The sequence below is a fragment of the Chrysochloris asiatica genome, unplaced genomic scaffold, assembly GCF_000296735.1.
Source record: "Chrysochloris asiatica unplaced genomic scaffold, ChrAsi1.0 scaffold00310, whole genome shotgun sequence".
Taxonomy (NCBI): Eukaryota; Metazoa; Chordata; class Mammalia; order Afrosoricida; family Chrysochloridae; genus Chrysochloris; species Chrysochloris asiatica.
Window position 1 is genome coordinate 948731 of NW_006408828.1, and position 20356 is coordinate 969086.

The following is a 20356-nucleotide window of genomic DNA, read 5'->3' on the forward strand; positions in this document are numbered from 1 at the left end:
ATCAAATCTGTTCTTCAGATGATCTCTAAATTCAGGTGGGATATATTCCAGGTCATATTTTGGCTCTTGTGGACTTGTTTTCATTTTCTTCACCTTCAGTTTGAATTTGAATGTGAGTAATTGATGGTCTGTTCCACAGTCTGCCCCTGGCCTTGTTTGACTGAGAATATGGAGCTTTTCCATCATCGCTTTCCACAAATGTAGTCAATTTGATTTCTATGTATTCCATCTAGTGAGGTACATGTGTATAGTCATCTCTTATGCTCTGTAAAGAAGGTATTTGAAATGAACAAATCACTGATTTTGCAGAATTCTATCATGCAATCTCCAGCATCATTTCTATAACCAAGGCCATAGTCTCTTTGCTCCCAACCTTTGCATTCCAATCACCAGCAATAATTAATACATCTTGATTGCATGTTTGATCAATTTCAGATTGAAGGAGTTGATAAAATTCTTCTATTTCATCCTCACTGGCTTTAGTTCTTGTTATTAAGTGCCACCAAGTTTGTTCCAACCCACAGCAACCCTGTATAAGGTTTCCAAGGAGCAGCTGGTGAGCTTGAACCACCAACCTTGCAGTTCAAACAGCTTTGCAGTCTGATGCATTAGCCCACAGCGCCACACCAGGATGCCACTGGCTTTAGTGGTTGATGTGTAAATTTCAATAATAGTGGTATTAACTGGTCTTCCCTGTGGGTGCATGGATATTTATCCTATCACAGACAGCGTTGTATCTCATGACTGATCTGGATATGTTCTTTTTGACAATGAATGCAACACCATTCCTCTTCAATTTGTTATTCCCAGCATAGTAAACCATGTGGTTGTCAGATTCAAAATGGCCAATACCAGTCCATTTCAGCTCACTAATGCCTAAGATATCGATGTTTATGCGTTCCATTTCATTTTGGACAATTCCTAATTTTCCCAGATTCATACGTCATACATTCCGTATTCTGATTGTCAATGGATGTTTACAGCTGTTTCTCTTCATCTTGAGTTGTGCCCCATCAGCAAATGAAAGTCCCGCAGGCTTTTCTCCCACAAGCTTTATTCCATTTGCGTCATCACGGTCAACTCTACTTTGAGGAGGCAGCTCTTCCCCAGTTGCATTTTGAGTGCCTTCCAACCAGAGGGGCTCATCTTCCGGCACTATATCTGACAGTGTCTCTCTGCTATTCATAAGGTTTTCAGTGACTAAACATTCGGAAATAGTTCGCCACTTGTTCTTCCTAGTCTGTCTTTGTCTGGAAGTTCATCTGAAGCCTGTCCACCATGGGTGACCCTGCTGGTATTTAAAATACTGGTGGCACAGCTTTCAGAATCACAGCAACTCACATGCCACCACAGTACGAGAAACCGACAGATAGATACAAGCATATATATGATATACTTTTAAAAATTGTGTTAAGTGCCTCTGTTACTGTTGTTAAGTGCCATTGAGTCAGTTCTGACCCATAGTGACCCTGTATTGTCAATGGATGTTCATTGTCATTGCAGTTCTGTGGAAGAAAGATGAGGCATTCTGCTCCTATAAAGATTTACAGCCTTGGAAACCCTGTGCAGGGTCACTATGAGTCGGAACTGACTCCACAGCACTTAACAACAACAACATATTTATACACACACACAAGGGTGAGTCAAAAATTATTCATACTCCGGCTGTAGAATTTATTTTAACCAACTTTTAGAAAAAGCAAATACATTATTTTTTTACATAATCGCCTTGCTTTTCAATATACTTTGTCCATCTATCAATAAACTTTCATATTTTCTTATTTAAAATGGTTTTGGCTGAGTTTCCAGCCATAAATGCACGGCTGTCTTCATTTCTTCATCAGAAGTGAATCTTCATCCTTGAAGGATTGCTTTTAGGGGACCAAACGGGTGAAAGTCCAATGGAGCAAAATCAGAACTACAGGGAGGATGCTTTAACACATCAAAACAAAGTTTTTGCAGAGTGTCAACAGTGTGGGCAGAGGTATACAGACGTGCATTGTCACACAAGATCACACCCTTGCATTGCAGTCATCTGTATTTAACCAGAAATGTAAGCTTCAGCTCTTCCGTGAGCATCTCACTGTAACAAGCACTGTTGTTTGTTGAACCTTTTTCCTGACAGTGTTTCCGTACTGATCCTTGAGAATCCCAGAACTCTGTATGCATTAATTTTCCAGCTGATGGTTGATTTTTGAACTTTTTCTTGGTCAGCGACTGAGCATGTTTCCATTCCATACTCTGCCGTTTACTCTCAGCTCATAGTGGTGAATCCACATCTCCTCATCGGTAATGATTTCTCCTTAAGAAACGTTTACCTTTCTTCTAGTATCTGTCTAAATTTTGTTTGCAGATATCCAAACGCTTCTGTTCATTGTCTGCCATGAGTGGTTTCGGTATCCATCTCACACGAATTTTTCGAAACCCAAGTCTGTCATGGATTATTTAATAAACAGCCATGGCTAATGTGCAAATGATTTTCCATATAATCCACTGTCACTTGTCTATTCAACAGAATCATTTCATGTGCATACTCAATGTTGTCATCAGCTGTAGATGTAGATGTGGACGGGCGTTTTAATATAACCGGAGTGCAGATCATTTTTTACTCATCTCATGTATGTGTGTGTGTGTGTTTGTGTATTGTTGTTAAGTGCCGTCACGTCAGTTCTGACTCATAGCGACCCTGTATAGGGTTTCTGAGGAGAAGTTAGTGAGCTTGAACCACCAACCTTGTGGTTCAAACTAACCTTGCAGTCCAATGCATTAACCCGCAGGGCCACACCAGAGCTCCATGTATCTATGTTGTTGTTAAGTGCCATCAAGTCAGTTCCCACTCAAAAGTTTCAGAAGAGTGGCTGGTAGATTTGAACCACTGAAGTAGGAGTCCTAGTGTAGCGCAGCAGGATAATACACTGGACCAAGAGGTAAGTTTGAACTGCAAAGTTGGTGTCCACGTTGTCAGAGGGCAGATCTGAGACATCGGATGAGTGGCTGCCACTGGATGTGAACAGTTAGGGTCTGAGTTAATTGTCTTAATTGTTTAACAGGGTGATTTAATTGTTTTTTATACAGTTTTTCTGTTTTCCAATTTTTACACAGAAATAATGTGTAAAAATCTTCTCATCAGAAAAAACCTTGCTCGTGGCTGGTGAGGGAGGCAGTCAGGTAGAGACAAATACTGAGGGGTGGGGGCTGGGGGGGCTGTGCTGGAATCCAGGACAGTACAGGTACTGTGGACACCCACCCTGCTGGGCCTCTTGGGGGTGAGGCTAGACAGAGGCGGTCTCAGAGTCTCCTGTCCCCTTTTCACCACATACAAGGGCGCAGCTCAGCTGCGAACACTCCAAGGACTGTAAACTAGCAGCTTTTCAGTTCTCTGACCTTCTGATCAAACATCTGTGACTGTTTTTCACTGTCAGAACAAATGGGAAAGGAACTTGGGGTTTGCAATTCACTTAGCTGATAACAGATCTATCACCCCCATGTCTCTGATAGGTTTATATTTTTTTTTCCTCCTTCTGAGAACATGGGAGTGGTCATTTCCCCAGCATATACACTCCAAAATTGGGTCTAGTTCTTACAAAATCAATTTGTGTCAAGTCGATTTTGATTCTTGGCAACCTCATGGGGGCAGAGTAGAACCGTACTCCATAGGGTTTTGAAAGTTGGGACCTTTTGGAAACAAATCGCCAGGTCTTTCTTCTGAGATGCTTCTGGGTAGATCTGAATTGCCAGCGTTTCAATTAGTCCTTAAGAGCTTAACTGTTTGTACCACCCAGAAACTCTGTCTCCTCTCTCAGAGCTCCCCAAGCCCTGGCCATCAAAAGAGAGTTCCTCAGCTAAGTCCTACAGCACCTTTTTTTGATTCTCAGAACTGGGTGTCAGTGGACAGCAGGACAAAAAAGGCACCTCTCTGTCTAGGGTCTCCAAAGAAGGCGTCCCCCTGCACCACTATCCAAGGGTCCCTGGAATTGAAAGACCCCACCTTACTGTACCAAGGGAACCCCTGACTTCCTGACCCCCCATGCTGGCATCAACTTCTTTAGGGAGTTCAAAGGCTCCCAGTTCTGTGATGACGTTCCTATGAGAAACACTCAGGGATCTTCAATACTCTGCAACTAGGACTCAACCTGGAACTTCTCAGTATAACCCTTTAGTGTAAATCTTGAGTGGAGCCTGGAGAAGAATGATCTCTCAGTTCTGTCAGAAGGGAGGTGGGGCAGACTTGCCTTAAGGCAGAGAGCTTGCTGGGAAGAGGCCTCAGCCCACTGGCCCACCACCTGCTGAGGGTGAGAATCAGAGCTAGCATCTGCTTCCTTCCACGCCCACATTCCTCCTCACACCCCACCCAGGCTTGGGTACCAACATCACCCCAGCTTCCTCCCAGAGCCTGTCTCAGTGGTCAGACAAGCCTCCCAGGACACAGAAGACCCCTACAGACACACACAGCTTACACAAGGGGCTTTCCTGCAGGTATCCCCCCACCCAGTGGACAAGATCCACAGTTGTGGTGTAGTTTCTGCTCGTAGGGCACATGTTACCTTCCAGGTGGGTGACAACCTGGTAGAGTGACCGACCGTCATGGCCACTGCTTACCTGTTTCCATTTGCCACTGAGTGAGGACGGGTCCCTCACAGGGACTAGTAGCTTCCCTTTGGAGACTGTGTGTGTGATCTACTCCAAAAAAATCAGCCATTGGGACCCCTATGGAGCACAGTTCTCCTCTGACACACACGGGGTCGCCATGGGTCAGAACAGACTCAATGGCAGCTTGTTTGGTTTGGGGATGGGGGCGGGTGTTAAGCTGGCATTTCCTGAGTGGTGCTCAGTGCCAAGTGCTGGTCTGAGAGCTTTACCTCATTTAATCTACACAATAGTTGGAGGAGATAGGTACTATTTATTCATTTTATTCATAGTCCCATTTTACAGGGCAGGTTACACAACAAAGAGTGGCAGCGTTTTCAGAAAGGGTAAGAAGTCTGTTTTCATTCCCCACCCCACAGGAAGGCTGTCTCATCTCAGACACAGCCCATCCAGGTACCTTTATTGACCCCTCATCTGCCCTGTGCCCTGTCCTGCAGAGGGTGGAATGCCAGCCTGAGTTTTCCTGCTTAGGAATCTGGGGAAGCGTCCTAGCATAGCTGGACCTTGGTGTCCCTGAGTCTTAGCCCCGGGTCCTCAGAGTGGACATATTATAACAGAAGGCCCCTCTAGTAGACAGTCTGCACTGTCATTGGGGGTGTCCTAAGCTGGGGTCAAGTGTCCTGGGTTCCCTTTGGTTCCACCTTAGTTGGCTACCATGAACCCAAGGAGGCCACCTTACCTCTCCAGAACTAGGGCAAATGTTCTCTGCTTTCCTCTTGGGTTGTTATGATGCTGATCGTCTGACAGGATCAATGTGAAAGTACAATTCTTGGTGAGGATGACTCAGCCGCAGCCAGGGTTAGGGCTAGGGCTAGGACTCGGGCTAAGCTAGGCCTAGGACGTCATTGAGCATCACGGATGGTTAGGACTAGGGTTACTGTTAGGGGTAAGGGTTGGGCCAGGTTTGGTCTCATTTTTAGGGTTACAGTTAGGTTTATTTGTTTTATTTTATTTTTCTTGAAATTGGCTTGATTTCCTCATCATTTGGGAGTTCTGTAACTACATTATTACTGATCAAGGGGAGTACACACAGCCCGTTCCCTGGGGGGGAGGAGAAGCAGGGATCCTCTCCCTGTTGTTCAAATAAATAAACTGAGACTCAGAGGAACACAGCCTCTTGCTCCTAAATAAAAACACAGGACTTGTTTTCCTTTAGATTTTTCTCAGAAGATGGCTCAAAAGCTAGGCATCCCATATAGCGGGGATAATAATCAATGTAATGAAACAAGCTATATGAATGGTTGAATGTGAAGCGGATGATGTGCCCTGTAAACTTTCACTCAATGCAAAATAAAAACATTTAATTAAAAAAAAAAAAAAAAAGCTAGGCATCCCTTCAAAGGAGACAGATGAAACCGCCATTAAACCTGCCAGGCATCTGGGACAAGGACTTGGTTTTGGGAGGTCAGAGTTTGGATTCAGATCTGGACTCTTTTTCACCATATATTGATGGTGTAGTTTCCCTTAACCTCAGTTTTCTCGGCGATAAGCACAGAAACGAGGCCCCCACGTCTCTCCAGTGCCTGAAGTGAGATTCTTCTGAGAACAATGGTGCAAGAACATCAAGAAGGTCAAAACCTGGACCACTGAGGCTGGATGAACCCTCTAAACTATTACCCAGAGATAAACCTGAAACCATAAACCAAAAATGTCCCCGGAAGTCTTCTTCAAACCAAACGCTGGGTTTGCTTCACTGGTAAAGAATGTCTGCCTTGAGCGTTTAAGAGCTATCTATATAGGATCGCATTGACAACAGCAAGTTGAAAGATCAGATAGGAAGCTTAAAGGGCTGTGGGTTTATGTTCATGGGGGGGTGGGGGGTGGGGGACAACTCAGAAAAAGAGGCTGAGAATGTTTACACAATTTGAAGAATGTCATCAATGCCACTGAATTGTCCAAACTCCTGAACTACTGTAGGTTCTGCTGGCTATATTCTCAGCAACAACAAAAATAAACACAATAATTTTAGGGGAGGTTTAAAAGTAAGGCGTGAGGGTTAGGGCTAAGACTCTGTCTAGGACTCCATTTAGTGTTAGGGGATGGTATGGACTAGGGTTACTGTTAGCGGTAAGTGTTGGGCTAGGGTTAGGAGTAAGGGTTGGGCTGGTTTTTAGGATTATAGTTACGTTAATTTTTTTTTTCTTGAAATTGACTTGATTTCCTCTTCACTTGCAAGTTCTGTGTAATTACATTATTCCCTCATTTTACTTCATGGTTTTGTTGTCTTTGTAAATATCTCTGGTTCTCTATTTTCAGTCTTGTAGGTCTGTTTTGGAGTCCTGGTGTGGTGCTGCGGGTTAATGCACTGGACCGCAAGGTCAGTTTGAACAACAAGGTCGGTGGTTCAAGCTCACCAACGGCTCCTCAGAAACCCTATACAGAGTCATTATGAGTCAGAACCGACTCAAAGGCACAACAAAAACAACAACGTCTGCTTTACTTTGAATACATCTATATCTGGGTCGGGAGTCCTGGTGTTGCACTGTAACTGATAACCACGAGGTTGGCAGATCAAACCCATCAGCCACTCCTCAGAAATACTATGTAGGGTTGCTATGAGTTGCAACCAACTTAGTAACAATGACAACGTATCTGGGTTGAGTTAGTCTCAGGTTGTTGGTTCTTGTCAAAGAACTCCCTTTAGTATTTTTTGTAAGGTTGGTCTGGTTTTCACAAATTCTTTTCATTTTTATTTTTCTGAAGATGAGCTAATTTCGCCATCTTATTTAGTGGACAATTTTTCTGGGTATAGGATTCTTGGTTGGCATTTTTTTTTTTTTTCTGAGTATTAGAAATGTCGTTCTAAAATACATGATTTTTCAATGCCCTTCTGTGACTAGACAAGCATCTCTTTTTATAATTGTGGGTCCCACTCCTCCTTAGCTCTTTGAGAGAAAGTCTTGCTCATTGTAAGCTGTGTAGTATCCGTGGGTGGCAGCAGAGCTTCAAGGTTAAAAAATGTAGACTTTGTACAACCTAATAGTCCACTGTGGTAGGCTGGATACATCCACTGTGGACTAGGTATACCTGGAACCCTATATGACCGTGTAAAAAGACAAGACACGGCCACACACAATAATGTAGATTAATTTCCCCAGCATAATGGTGAGTGAAAACAGACAGACACATAATAGCATACGCAGTGAGAGGTTATTTAGATCAAGATCAAGAATAGGCCAAACCAATCTATGAGGCCAGAAGTCAGGATAGTGGATTTCCTGGAGTGGGGTGGGGGTGGGGGGATGAAGGGGATGTGAATGACAGGAAGAAAGCACATTGGGACATGGGGTGGGTGTAACTTCTGGTCAGGTTTTGTTTCTTGATCTGGGGGTTGGTTATGTGGGTGTATTCAGTTCATGAAGTCCTTGATACTATACACTATGCACACTTTTCTATGTGTGTCTTACATGTAAACAAAAAAGTTTTTCTAAATTAAGCCTCTGGGTTCAAGTTCTGGCTCTCCCACTTGAATATCATGTGATCACTGAGCCCCCCCTCCCCGTAAAGTAGGGATAAATGGTCCTAAATCTCAATTTCACCTTAATGATGCTCACCATAGCAAGCTAGCAGCTATATTTATTATTTACTAAATAATTTTCCTTTAAATCAACTCAGTTGTTGTTGTTAAGTGTTATCGAGTCGGTTCTGACTTCTAGCTGCCCTTTGTAGGGTTCCTGAGGACCAACTGGTTAATTTGAACCACCAACCTTGGGGTTAGTAATCCAGTGCTTACCCTACACCACCATACCAGGACTCCAATCAACTCAGTGGTTTTGCCTAAATAAAGAACTTAAAAATGAACCTTCATATCACGCTCATAAATCATGAGTTTGATGTGCTATTTCCATTACATTAAATTAATAGACATTGGAACTAAACGTTGTTGTTGTTGTTGTTGTTGTTAGTCAGTTCTAACTCACAGCATCGAGTCAGTTCCAACTCATAACGACCTTGTACAGGGCTTCTGAGGACCAGCTGGAGGGTTTGAACTGCTGGCCTCGTGGTTTACAGCCCAATGCTGATCCTACAGTGCCATACCAGGAGTCCAAACTAATCATCTTCCATATCAGCAATGTGGCCACACTCACTCTGGAAAGCCCTGAGATGATGTTACTTCAGGGTAATATTATTTAGACCTTGCATGGACCGAGCACATCCCTGTTAAATGATACCCGTTGTGATCAGCATCCTCACCTCCCTCATCATCTTCTTCATCATCACTGTTATCACCACACACAGAGCCAACAAATACCTGCCTCCAAGTCTTCTTGTAGGCTCATCCAACATGGTTCTGCCCTTGGCAGAGCTTAAAGAATCTGAAGCCTACCCAGAAGTCTTAGGACCCACTGGCAAGTCCGCTCATAGGAGGACTCCATGGGGACAGAGATGGGGTAGAGATCACTGGACAGCACTCCTGAATCCTCTACCCCAGCCCAGAGCTGATGCCTGGCTGACCACACCTGGTCAGCTCCTCACCTCTCAGACCTTCAGCTTCATCATCTCTGAAACAGATCAGCAGCCTCCACATCACAGAACCTCCCCACAATGGTGGAAGAAGACCACTAGGCAAATGGAAGTAATCAGAAGAGCCCTGGGATCTCATCAGAAACGCCTCTTCATTTCCCCCTGGACTGTGCCTGGAACCCTCCCTCACTGACTGTCCACTCACGGAACATAAAAACACTGACCCGGAAAGTAGCTCTAAACAAACCCAACCAATTACCATCCAGATTTATAAAAACTAAATTGGGGGGTGGGGTGGAGGGTGGTTACTGATTCAATTTTTGTATTTAAAATGGTCATAAACTTTAATTCAACTAATTCTCATGAAAAAGAATAAGAACATGAAAGATGTTTTGTTAAAATAGTCACCACAGAATTACCATTAATAGAAAAAGATAGTAAATAACGCAAATGTGCAGCAATAGATTAGTGAAACAAACACTGGAACTTGTATATATCCACTGTTATCAGTTGGAGTCCTGGTGTGGGGCTGTAGGATAAGCACTGGACTGCTAACAACAAGGTTGGTGTCTCAGACACCCCCACCTCCATACAGGAAACCTATCAGGATCGATGTGAGTCAGAACCGATTTGACATCATTAACAAAAACCTTATCAGTTGCTGTTGAGTCGATTCTGACCCTTAACAATCCCATGTGCATGTGAGTAGAACTGCACTCTACAGGCTTCTCAGGGCTGATTTTTCAGAAGAAGATCACCAGGCCTTTCTTCTGAGGTACCTCTGAGTAGAGTCAAACTGTCAACTTAATTTAAACTATTATATAAGGCATAATGCAGGCACTCTGGTAGCGTAGTGGTTACAAATCAGGCTGCTAACCTCACGGTCAGCAGTTCAAAACTACCAGCTGTTCTGCGGGAGAAAGATGAGGCTTTCTGCTCCTGTAAAGATTTATAGCCTCAGAAACCCTGTAGGGGTCACTATGAGTTGGAACCAACTCCACAGCACAGAACAACAACAAATCATAATATGGGAAGCTACTCAGATACACTTTTAAAAGAACCATGTTACAAAACCATATACAATAAGATTCTAATTTTGAAACAAAGTACAATTATTATAACTATAATAATGTTGTTGTTGTTATGTGCTTTGGAGTCAGTTAACTATAATAATAGAAATATATAAATAACAAAAAGAAAAAAATACATATCCTAATATATTAATGGAATCCTGGTGTAGTGCTGTAGGATAAGCACTGGACTGCTAGCCATAGGATCAATGGTTCAAACCCACCAGCCGCTCCTCGGAAACCCTATACAGGGTTGCTAGGAGTTGGAATGGACTTAACAGAAGTGAATTTGGTTTGAGTTTTGATATTGATATAGGATTATGGTTTGCTTTTTACTTCTGCTTCTTCTGTTTTACTGGATTTTCTGATTTTTCTCAGTAAACATCCCTTTTATTATTAAGGAAAACCATGTTATAAAAATATATATCATAAATAATTACAAAAATAAATATATGGGACTTTTTTGCAGGTCCCTTTTATGTTATTTAAATTTTTTCATCGTGGAATGCATGATTTGAAAGAAATTTAAACAATACCAATGTGCAGGATATAAAAAGATATCCCTGCTCAATCCCTCTCTACTGACCCTCAGATCTCAAGCCTCACAATTAATCAATACAATTATTTTGGTAAATATTCTGCAAAACCATTTTCTTTGGCCATCCAAACATTTTTATTTAACGATGCAACTTTTTCACATTTTAATTGCATCAATATATATGCATCAAAAAGATTGTAATATACAAATTGTTTGCGAATTTCACTATTTCACTGAACAAATTCTCACAACCGTCTCTCTGTGTCAGTATATTTCAATCTACCTCCATTTCTTGTGGTTGGATTGTGTCCCAGAGCATGTTGCTTCTGCTAAGTGTTGTCAGGTTCGTTCCAACTCATATCGACCGTAGATAGGATTTGAGGAGAAGCTGGTGGGCTTGAACCACCGACCTTGTAGTTAGCAGTCCAGTGCTTACCCTACAATGCCACACCAGGACCCTGTCCCAGAGTATTGCTGGGTTGCAATGCACTTTGCCCTGTCTTTCTGGCGCTGTAGGATCAGCACTGGACTGAACTGCAAGGTTGTTGTTGTTGTTATGTGCCGTGGGGTCGGTTCCGACTCATAGCGACCCTATACAGGGTTTCTGAGGATGTAAATGTTTAGGGGAGCAGAAAGCCTCATCTTTCTCCCACGGAGCAGTTGGTAGTTTCGAACTGATGACCTTGCGATTCACAGCCCGATTTGTAACCACTACACTACCAGAACTGCAAGGTTAGGTGTTCAAAACTCACCAGCTGCTGTTCAGAATCTCTATACAGGGTCTCTATGAGTCAGAACCGACTCAACAGCATTTAACTACAGCAGGTTAATCTACCTTAACACCTTTATGCTGACATTCTTATGAGGATAAAACAGAGCTCTAGAAATACTACTGAGCCTCTTTAAAATGTGAAAATATATAATATAAAAAAAAATGTGGCTTTTCTACCTCGTACTACAGAAAACCTGTATCAATTTTTCATGCTCTGGTAAATGCTATTCTTTTATTAAGATGCAGACTGAGGAGCTTCCATAATCTTTTGGTGCCACATCTATCTTTCACAGACAAACTGAGACTCGGAGAGGGGAGGATTCAGCCCTACCCCAGGCACAGAGAAGTGAGGGGCGGGCCAGGGCTGATGCCTGGACCTCCAATGTCTAGACCCTTCCCACTTGGGGTAACAGCAATTGCATTAACAGGATCCAAAAGCAGAAATCTTTGTCTTCACTCTTTCCTCAGCCTGGAGCACTGATACCACCACCAACCAGTGAACTATTCAGCCTTCCTTTCTCAGCCTAGATGTCACCTCCTCTGGGAAGCCTTCCCTGACTTTTCTGAGACTAGAATGTACATACCGGCACTGTGATGCTGTAGAACAGGCTCTCAAGTACAAGATCGGTTTGAACCACTAGGTCGGCAGTTCAAACTCACAAGTCGCTCCTCAGAAATCCTATACAGGGTTGCTATGTATGGATCAGGACGAACTTGACAGCACTTAACAACAACAACAACAACACACCCTTCTCCTGCTGGGTGTACCCCTTCTCATGCTTTATCAGATACCTGTTGGGTGGTCTCGCCACCAGACAGATTGGGGAGCTCAAGCCAGAGGTGGGGAAAGGGGGAGGGAGAAGCACTTTGTGTATGGGAGGGGTGGGGTGGGGTGTGTGCTTGTCCATCTGGTTCAACTGCCCATGCTGAATGCTTTCTGACATTCATTCAGTCCTTGATTCAAACACCAGATTTGTTTCTTTGTTGCTAGGTGCTGTGGAGTGAAGGTTTGGGTTGGATAATTTGTTTAAACGAAGCAGGAGAGTGTCAAGGGAATTTTCAACAAGTTCCAGGGGCTCTAAAGGGCTGCAAGAGCCTGGTGCTCTGAAGCTCCAGACCTGAGGACCTACTATGCACCAGGCAGTCTACTAATAGCTTCTTTGAGTCCTCACAACACCCCCTGAGGACATGTCCTACTCTGCCTGTTTCACATGGATTGGATAGCTGGACTCCAAGGGCCAAGGCAGGGGACCAGGTGGGTCTGCGGACTTCCTGAACTCCTACACTCTCTACCAGAACACAGTGAAACCCCTCATAGGGCCCAGGAAGACCCAGCCTATGAGAAGAGAGGTTGACCATGCTGGACAAGGGCCAGGAGACCTGGGGGCCCAGTGTAAATGTCACTATAAGCTGTGTGTCTTAAGGAATCCACCTCACCTTCTCTGATCCTCGGTAATTTCATCTGAACAAGGGGCTAGTTTAACACCTGTCCTACTCCTCCTATCTCCTTGTTGTTGTGAAGTGCCGTCGAGTTGGTTTTGACCCACAGCGACCCCGTATAGGGTTTTTCCCCAGGAGTGGCTGGTAAGCTTGAACCACCAACCTTGCGGTTCAAATGACTTTGCAGTCCATCTCATTAACCCTATTTTCTCAACCCCAAACTAACAAGTCCAATCTTTTTTTATATTTAATGAAATGTTAGCATCCAAGTAGCTTTTTTCACGTTGTGATATAGTAAGCTGTGTATTTCATTGTTGAAGGAGTAAAATAACAAGATTTAGACTAAACAACAGTGATGACTACCATGATTTCAAAGTAGAGGTAAGTAGAATGATGTTCTGAAATGTCTGTAGCAACTGTAATTATATGAAGCCATGCACGATTTCTTGTTTTTAAATTTTGCGTTCAACAAATCACACATTTTATTTCATTTCAGTGATCACAGTTCCCTCCATGAACTATCAGTTAATCAGTATCTACTTCTATTCCCTTCAACTCTTGCCCTCCTCCCTGTGTCCTTGCCTACCTTCCCCTTTCTCCTGCTGACCTCCCTCTTGTTGTATATTGCCTTCTCCCAAATAAGCCCAATTTAATCGGGACAACAGGAGGGAAAACATGAAGGGTGTGCACACTCGGGTTCTGCAGACCAGGGGTACAGCTCTGGGGACCGGGCCACATTAGGAGGCCAGGAGGAGGCTGGAGGTAGACAAGGTCTGAGACAGAGCCCCCTCACAAAGGGGGCTCGTGGGTTTACAAGTCCCCCACATCTATCCTTTGGGACCCTGTGGTGGCTTAAATGCAGAGAAAAATGAGTCTCAAAAAGGGGAAATGACTTGTCCAAAGTCATATACCAGTTAGAAATGGAAGCTGGCTTCTGGACCCCAAACTTTTTATTAACTGAAATTGACCATCCTGACTGGAACCCCGTCTTGGGCTGGGCTTGTTACACTGCATCGCCTTCCAACCCTAACATCCACAGATGAGAAATGTAGGGAACTTGCCTGAGGAAAGTCCTTAAGGTTGAAACACAGGGAACTCAGCCAAGACTCCACTTTAGGGTTAAAATGGGAAGGGCCAGAAAAGCAACCAGGGGTTCCCCACCACCCCTTCAGGCCAGAGACACAAGACTGAGTCTGGTATACCAGAATCCTCTGCCCTTCCTCAAAAGCCCCCAACACTTGACACCCTCCTCACAGAGACCACAGAGTTAAACCTTCCCAATCCCCAAGCAGAAACCCCTCCCCCACCTCCAACCTGGAGTCAGGTACCAGCAGCTGCCCCATTCCTAGAACAAGGGAACTGGCCTCGGGATCACCAACCCTCTCATTTTACAGATGAGCAAACTGAGGCCCAGAGCAGGAGTGGACTCGCCCAGTGTCACATGACCAATCTGAGCAGAGCCCCTGCCATGTACAGAACCTGCATCTTCATCCGTCCTTCTTCCCCTCCCTGTCTGTCCTTCACTACTGGTCTGACTGGGCAAGCTCAAAGCTAGAGAAGGGGATGCACATCCCAAGTGAGAGGGTGGGCTGCAAGTCATGCTCCCCTGGGTACCTCCCCAGGACAGCCGAGAAGTTTTGAAGGATTTAGGTCACTGATTCATTCCACAAATAGAAACCTGCAGAGAGAGGTACCACCATCCCTTCCTGAGTCTGTGGGGACCACCTTGCTGACTCTTTCCTTAATTCCACCATTACTGAGGTCCTACCATGACCCCCACATTTCTCAACCTCCCCCTCTCTCCCTCTTGTCTCCTCGCTCCTCCCCCAGCTCTCAGCTCCTCCCTCCCCCTCCCTCCTCCCACCCCACCCCTGCAGATCCCCCCCAGCCCCATTTACCTGACAAAAAGAGCAAACCCTGGGGGCTTGGGGGGTCCACAGAGCCCAGAGGAGATCAGGCTGACCCACAGACAGAACCATGTACCCCCTGCTTACCTGGTGTAGACTAGGGCAGCACAGATAGGCACCTTTACCGAGGGAGGCTGAGAAGGTACTGACACCCAGCCTGGGGGCTCAGCACCCCCTCTCTCACCCCACCCCAGGGCCTCCACCCAGGCCCCTGCCTGGAAAACCCAGCACAAGCTCAGCTGACTTCCTCTTGTGTCATGGAAAATGCTGGTGATGTGGACAGGAAACCCCCAGCAGGGATCTGGGGTCTGAGGGAGCCAGGGGCCTGAAAGGGGTGGAAGGAGAGAAACTGCTGGAGTAACTAAGGGGGGAGACAGGGGTGAAGGGCGGGAGACAGCGACGGGAGCCTAGTGGGCAGGAGGGTGTCCAGGGAATGATGCTGACCCCTCCAATAAATGGGGCGGGTACCAAGCCCCAAGGGCCAGGAAAGCAGCCATCTGAGACGTGGGTGCCTTGCAGGGTCCCAAAAGCAAACTAACAACAACAACAAAACACAAACCACAGTCTTGTGTGTGATGAAGACTCAAAGGTTAAATAAAAAGCCTTTTGGATTTGTTTGGTTTGGCAGCCTGGTGAAGGAGCGAGGGGTAGTGGTGAGGGTTGTTGTTGTTGTTGTTAAGCGCCATCCAGTTGGTTCTGACTCATAGAGACCCTGTATAGGGTTTCTAAGGAGCAGTCAGTGAACTTGTGGTTCTGACTAACCTTTCAGTCCAGTGTTTATCCTACAGTACTACAGAGAAATGTGATCCACATCTCAGTTTGGGGCATTTACCAACTGCTCCACCTCATACAGCCAAGGATGCGTGTCCTTGTCCTTTTTTTCTTTTTACTTTTTTTCTGAACCTCAGTTTCCGAATCATGGAACATTCAACCCACTTCCCACAATGGCGGGGAAAGTGAGATGAGATGGAACCCGCTGGTTGTAGGTACTCAAGAAAAATCCCTTCTCTCTGCAATGATGTCAATGATGGAATTTATGCATAATTATGCAATTATTGTAATAGGCTTTAATGAACAAACACTTAATACACAAAGCTTGTATGGCAAGCAAAAGGTTTCTAAAGAAAAATTAATCTGGAACATTCCTTGGAATATCAGCCAGTCAGAAAATTTAGCATGGAGCAAATGAATGAATGAAGACCCCTAATGAGATGGACTGGCACAGTGGCAGCAGCAATGGACTCAAGCATAGCAACGATTGTGAGGTTGGCGCAGGACCAGGCAGTGTTTTGTTCTGTTGTGCTCAGGGTTGCTATGAGTCGGTACCGACTAAACAGCACCTAACAACAACTAACAAATAAATGAATAGCCTGGGATTTCCAGACCTGAGAGGGACAAGGAAAGAGGAAATGTGGGGTCAGGGGACATGGCTATGGGCCAGGCCTGGCTGAGGAACCCCATCCCAGGCTAGGGTTGGGGATACAGAATGGTCTTGGTCTGCATGAGGTGATGCATCTTGATTCCAAGCCTCTAGCTCTCAGCTTCACAGAGACTGCAAAGTGTTGAATGCATGAGCCATGAGGTGTCTATGGGGTTGCTGTTGTGGGGAGAGAGATTGTAGGAGTGTGCTGTGGGGTGATGTTTGATGGCCTGAGGCATTCTCAGAAGCTTAACAAGAGAAAGGCCTGTCTAAGCGGGGAGGACCTAGTAGTAGAAGGAAGGAGCACTTTGGAGCAGTGGAGACTATGGGGTGTGCTGAGAACAGGGCTCAAACCTCTGCCCACCAGCACGTAACCTTCATCACCTCACCTTGTCCTTGAAAATTTCATGTCTGCCGGGAATGGCCCAGATGATAGGGAACCCAAGAAGACTGGGTCTATGTCTCTAACTCACCTGTCCTGGGAGAACACAAACATGCTCACAAGGTGACCAGACACATATACACACACTAACACAGAGAACACACAGGCTGACATAGAGATCACATGGGCTGTCATGGAAATCAGACATGTTGGCATGGGGTAGCACTTACTGACATGAAAATCACATGTATCAACATGGAAGTTATACAAATATGCACAGTTACATGGAGATACACACATCTCAACATGGAGCTCAAACACTGACCTGAAGATCACACACACTAATGTGAAGACTACACAAGCTGACATAGAGCTCAACACAGTGACATCCAAATCACATGTGCTAACATGGAGATTGCACACCAACATGGAGACCACATACATCAACATGCACTGATATAGCGATACATACACACTGACATGGAGACCACATACACTGACATACAAATCACATACACTGGCATGGAGATCACACGCACACTGACATGGAGATCACATACCAACATGGAGATCACACACATACATACATTGATATAGAGATACACACATATCTGACCTACAGAGCAGGTGTGCTGACATGAGGATCACATGCACTGACATGGAGATCACATTCACTAACATGGGAACACACACATACACATTGATGTAAAGATATACATATAGGCATGGAAATCACACACATACACAGAAACCGATAAAGAGGTGCACATATCTACATGGAGATCACACACACTGACATGCAGCTCACATATCAACATGTAAACCACACACATTGATACAGAGATATGTACAAACTGACATGGAGATCACACACACACTGTAATACCACCCTGCGTCCATGGAGGAACATTTTACGTGCTATAACTAACCCCTGTGAGGATTCACCCCCAAACTTCCTACCTCACCCTCTATAAAGGGTAGTAGACAGGTTCATTTTGATTTTCCATCACTGAGTCTGCACCTCGGCAATGCTATGCACCCCACTTGCCACCCCAGCCCAGCCCAGAGGCTACCCAGAGGAACCCTCACCTCAGGAATGGGTCCCCTCAGGCCCCAGCCTGTCCTCAGCTGGGACGAGGCCTCCTCCCTCCCATAACCCCCAGCTCAGGGGCCCTGGATGCCCCCCATAATCCCTGTCCCTGTCCCAGTGTTGGGAGGCATCAGGGCACTGTCCCAGACCTGGACACCTTGGGCAGGAAGCTAGCAGACACCAGCGCCACCCCTCGAACTGGGGCAGGTGGTTTTACCAGGAGGAAGTTGACAGTTCAGCTTCAAACACGGTGACGCAGGCCCCACAGTGCCTGCTTCCCCGTCCCACCCCTGCTCGCCCCACCCCCTCCAGAGATTGGGACACCAGGCCAGACACCCTCACCCACGGGTGCTGAGCTGGCGGAGGCTGAAGCAGGAGGAGACGCGTCCATGGGGGCCCAGCAACTGCCGCTGGTCGCTGTGTACCTGCTAGGGGTGTTGGGTGAGTACCCCTGTGGGTCATCTGTGGGGAACCTGAGATCCCCTTCTCCCTGAGTCTGATGCTTTGGAGGGTCAAGGAGGGCTGGGACGCAGGAGCCCCACCCGCCTTCAGTCTCAGCTTCTCAGGCTGCTGAGCCCTCAGTGCATCTGCCACAGGTTCCTCAGCCAGAGGGGGACTCATCTCACCCCACCCTGTCCCATGTGGCTACCTCTCCAGCATCCTTACCTGTGACTCCTTTCCTTGGATGCTTCCAGAGACAGGGAACTCACCACCCAGCTGATGCTCTGAGCAGAGCAGGTTGGATTGAAGCAGGATGGGGACATCTCTGTGCACATGGAGTTCCTAGGCCCTGGGTCCCAACAAGACAGGCCCAAGATGGGATCCAGCCAGACTCTGGAGGGGACGGGGGGACAGAACCCATCCTCAACCCAGAGGGCCTCGGTGGAAATGCCGTGCACTAGGCCATGTTTGGGGTGAGTCTGGGTAGGAGGTTTGTTTGGAAGGAGGCAGTGAGAGCTGAGGGTCTTCCCATCCTGGAGAGCTTGGGAGACTGGCTCAGGGCCAGGCACCTGGCTCTACCATGAACGTTGGACAGTAGAGAGGGCCTGGGGCCAGCCAAGGAGGCAGGTGGGAGCTGGGAGCGTGGCGGGGGGGCACACCTTGGGTGCTACACCCAGCATTGTGTGATGTGGGACAGACCCCTAAACCCTTCCAGATCATGATCTCCCCACTCATAAATGCAAAGGTGTACAAGGTGAGGTCAGGTGGAAACAGGGGGGTAGCTTCCCCAAGAGGAAGGAGAAGACTCAGGGGGCATTGGCTGTCTGAGTGGAGAGCCCCCGTCCCCATCCAGAGAAGCTGGATGCATGTGTGAATGTACATGTGTGTGTGAGGGCATGTGGAGTATGTTATGAGTATGTGAGAGTTCATATGTGAGTTTGTGTGTGGCTGCATGTCTATGTGTCTATTGTTAGATGCCATCAAGTCAGTTCTTATTCATGGTGTTGTTGTTATGTGCCATGGAGTCGGTTCCAACTCATAGCGACCCCGGACAGGGTTTCCGAGGCTGTAAATCTTTACAGGAGCAGAAAGCCTCATCTTTCTCCCGCAGAACAGCTGCTAGTTTCGAACTGCTGACCTTAGGGTTCTCAGCCCGATTCATAACCACTATGCTACCAGAGCTCCTTTTCATTGTGACCCCCATAAACAACAGGGGGAAACACTGCCTGATCCCACGCCATCCTCACAATCATGGCTGGACTTGAGCCCATTGCTGAAGCCACTACGTCAATCTCTCACATTGAAGGACTTTTTCACTTTACCAGGACTCCTGGTGGGGCACTATAGGATAAGCTTTAACTGAAAGGTTAGTAGTTAAAACCCACCAGTTGCTCCTCAGTAACTCTATACAGGGTTGCTATAAATTGGAACTGACTCAAAGGCACTTAACAACAGCAACTATTACTGCTTTACCAAGCATGATATCCTTCCCCAGGGACAAGTCCCTCCTGATATTATGTCCAAAGAGCGTGAGAGGAAGTCCCACCATCTTGGCTTACGAGGAGTATTTGGCTATACTTTTTTCAACGCAGATTTGTTTTTTCTTCAATGTTCTCCGCTGACACCATAATTCAAATGTGTCCGTTTTCTTCGGTTTCCCTTATTCATTGGCCAGCTTTCACATGTATATGAGGTGATTGAAATGCCATGGCTTAGGTCAAGTGTACCTTTGTCCTCAAAGTGACATATTTGCTCTTTAAACTCTTTAAACACTTAAGCACTTTTTAAAAGAGGTCTGTGGCAACAAATTTGCCTGATGTCATTTTATTTCTTAACTGCTGCTTCCTCGGGTTTTGCTTATAGCTCCAAGTAAAATGAAAACCTGGACAATTTCACTATTTTCTCTGTTTATAATGATGCTGTTGTGAGGATATTTGTTTTCTTTATGTTAAATTGTAATCTATACTGAAGGCTGTTCAATCTTCATCTCCATTGGTAAGGGCTTCAAGGCCGTGCCATCTGCATATCATTGGTTATTAACGAGACTTCTTCCAGTCCTGCTGCCGCGTTCTTCGCCGCGTTCTTCTTCGTATAATCCAGCTTCTTAGATGATTTGCACACCATATAGGTTGAATAGCAGTCCTGGTGTGGCCCTGTGGGATAAAGCACTGGCCTGCAGGGTTCT

General features: G+C 45.8%; 1 protein-coding gene across 1 annotated transcript in view; it reads left to right on the plus strand.

Moving 5' to 3' along the window:
* Positions 1-20356, plus strand: part of CD5 (CD5 molecule) — a 102826-nt gene that overhangs the window by 52924 nt on the left and 29546 nt on the right. Inside the window, exons 2-3 of the mRNA XM_006875043.1 lie at positions 17849-17937; positions 18043-18171. Coding sequence (XP_006875105.1) covers positions 17849-17937; positions 18043-18171 — 218 coding nt within the window. The remainder of the gene's footprint in view (positions 1-17848; positions 17938-18042; positions 18172-20356) is intronic.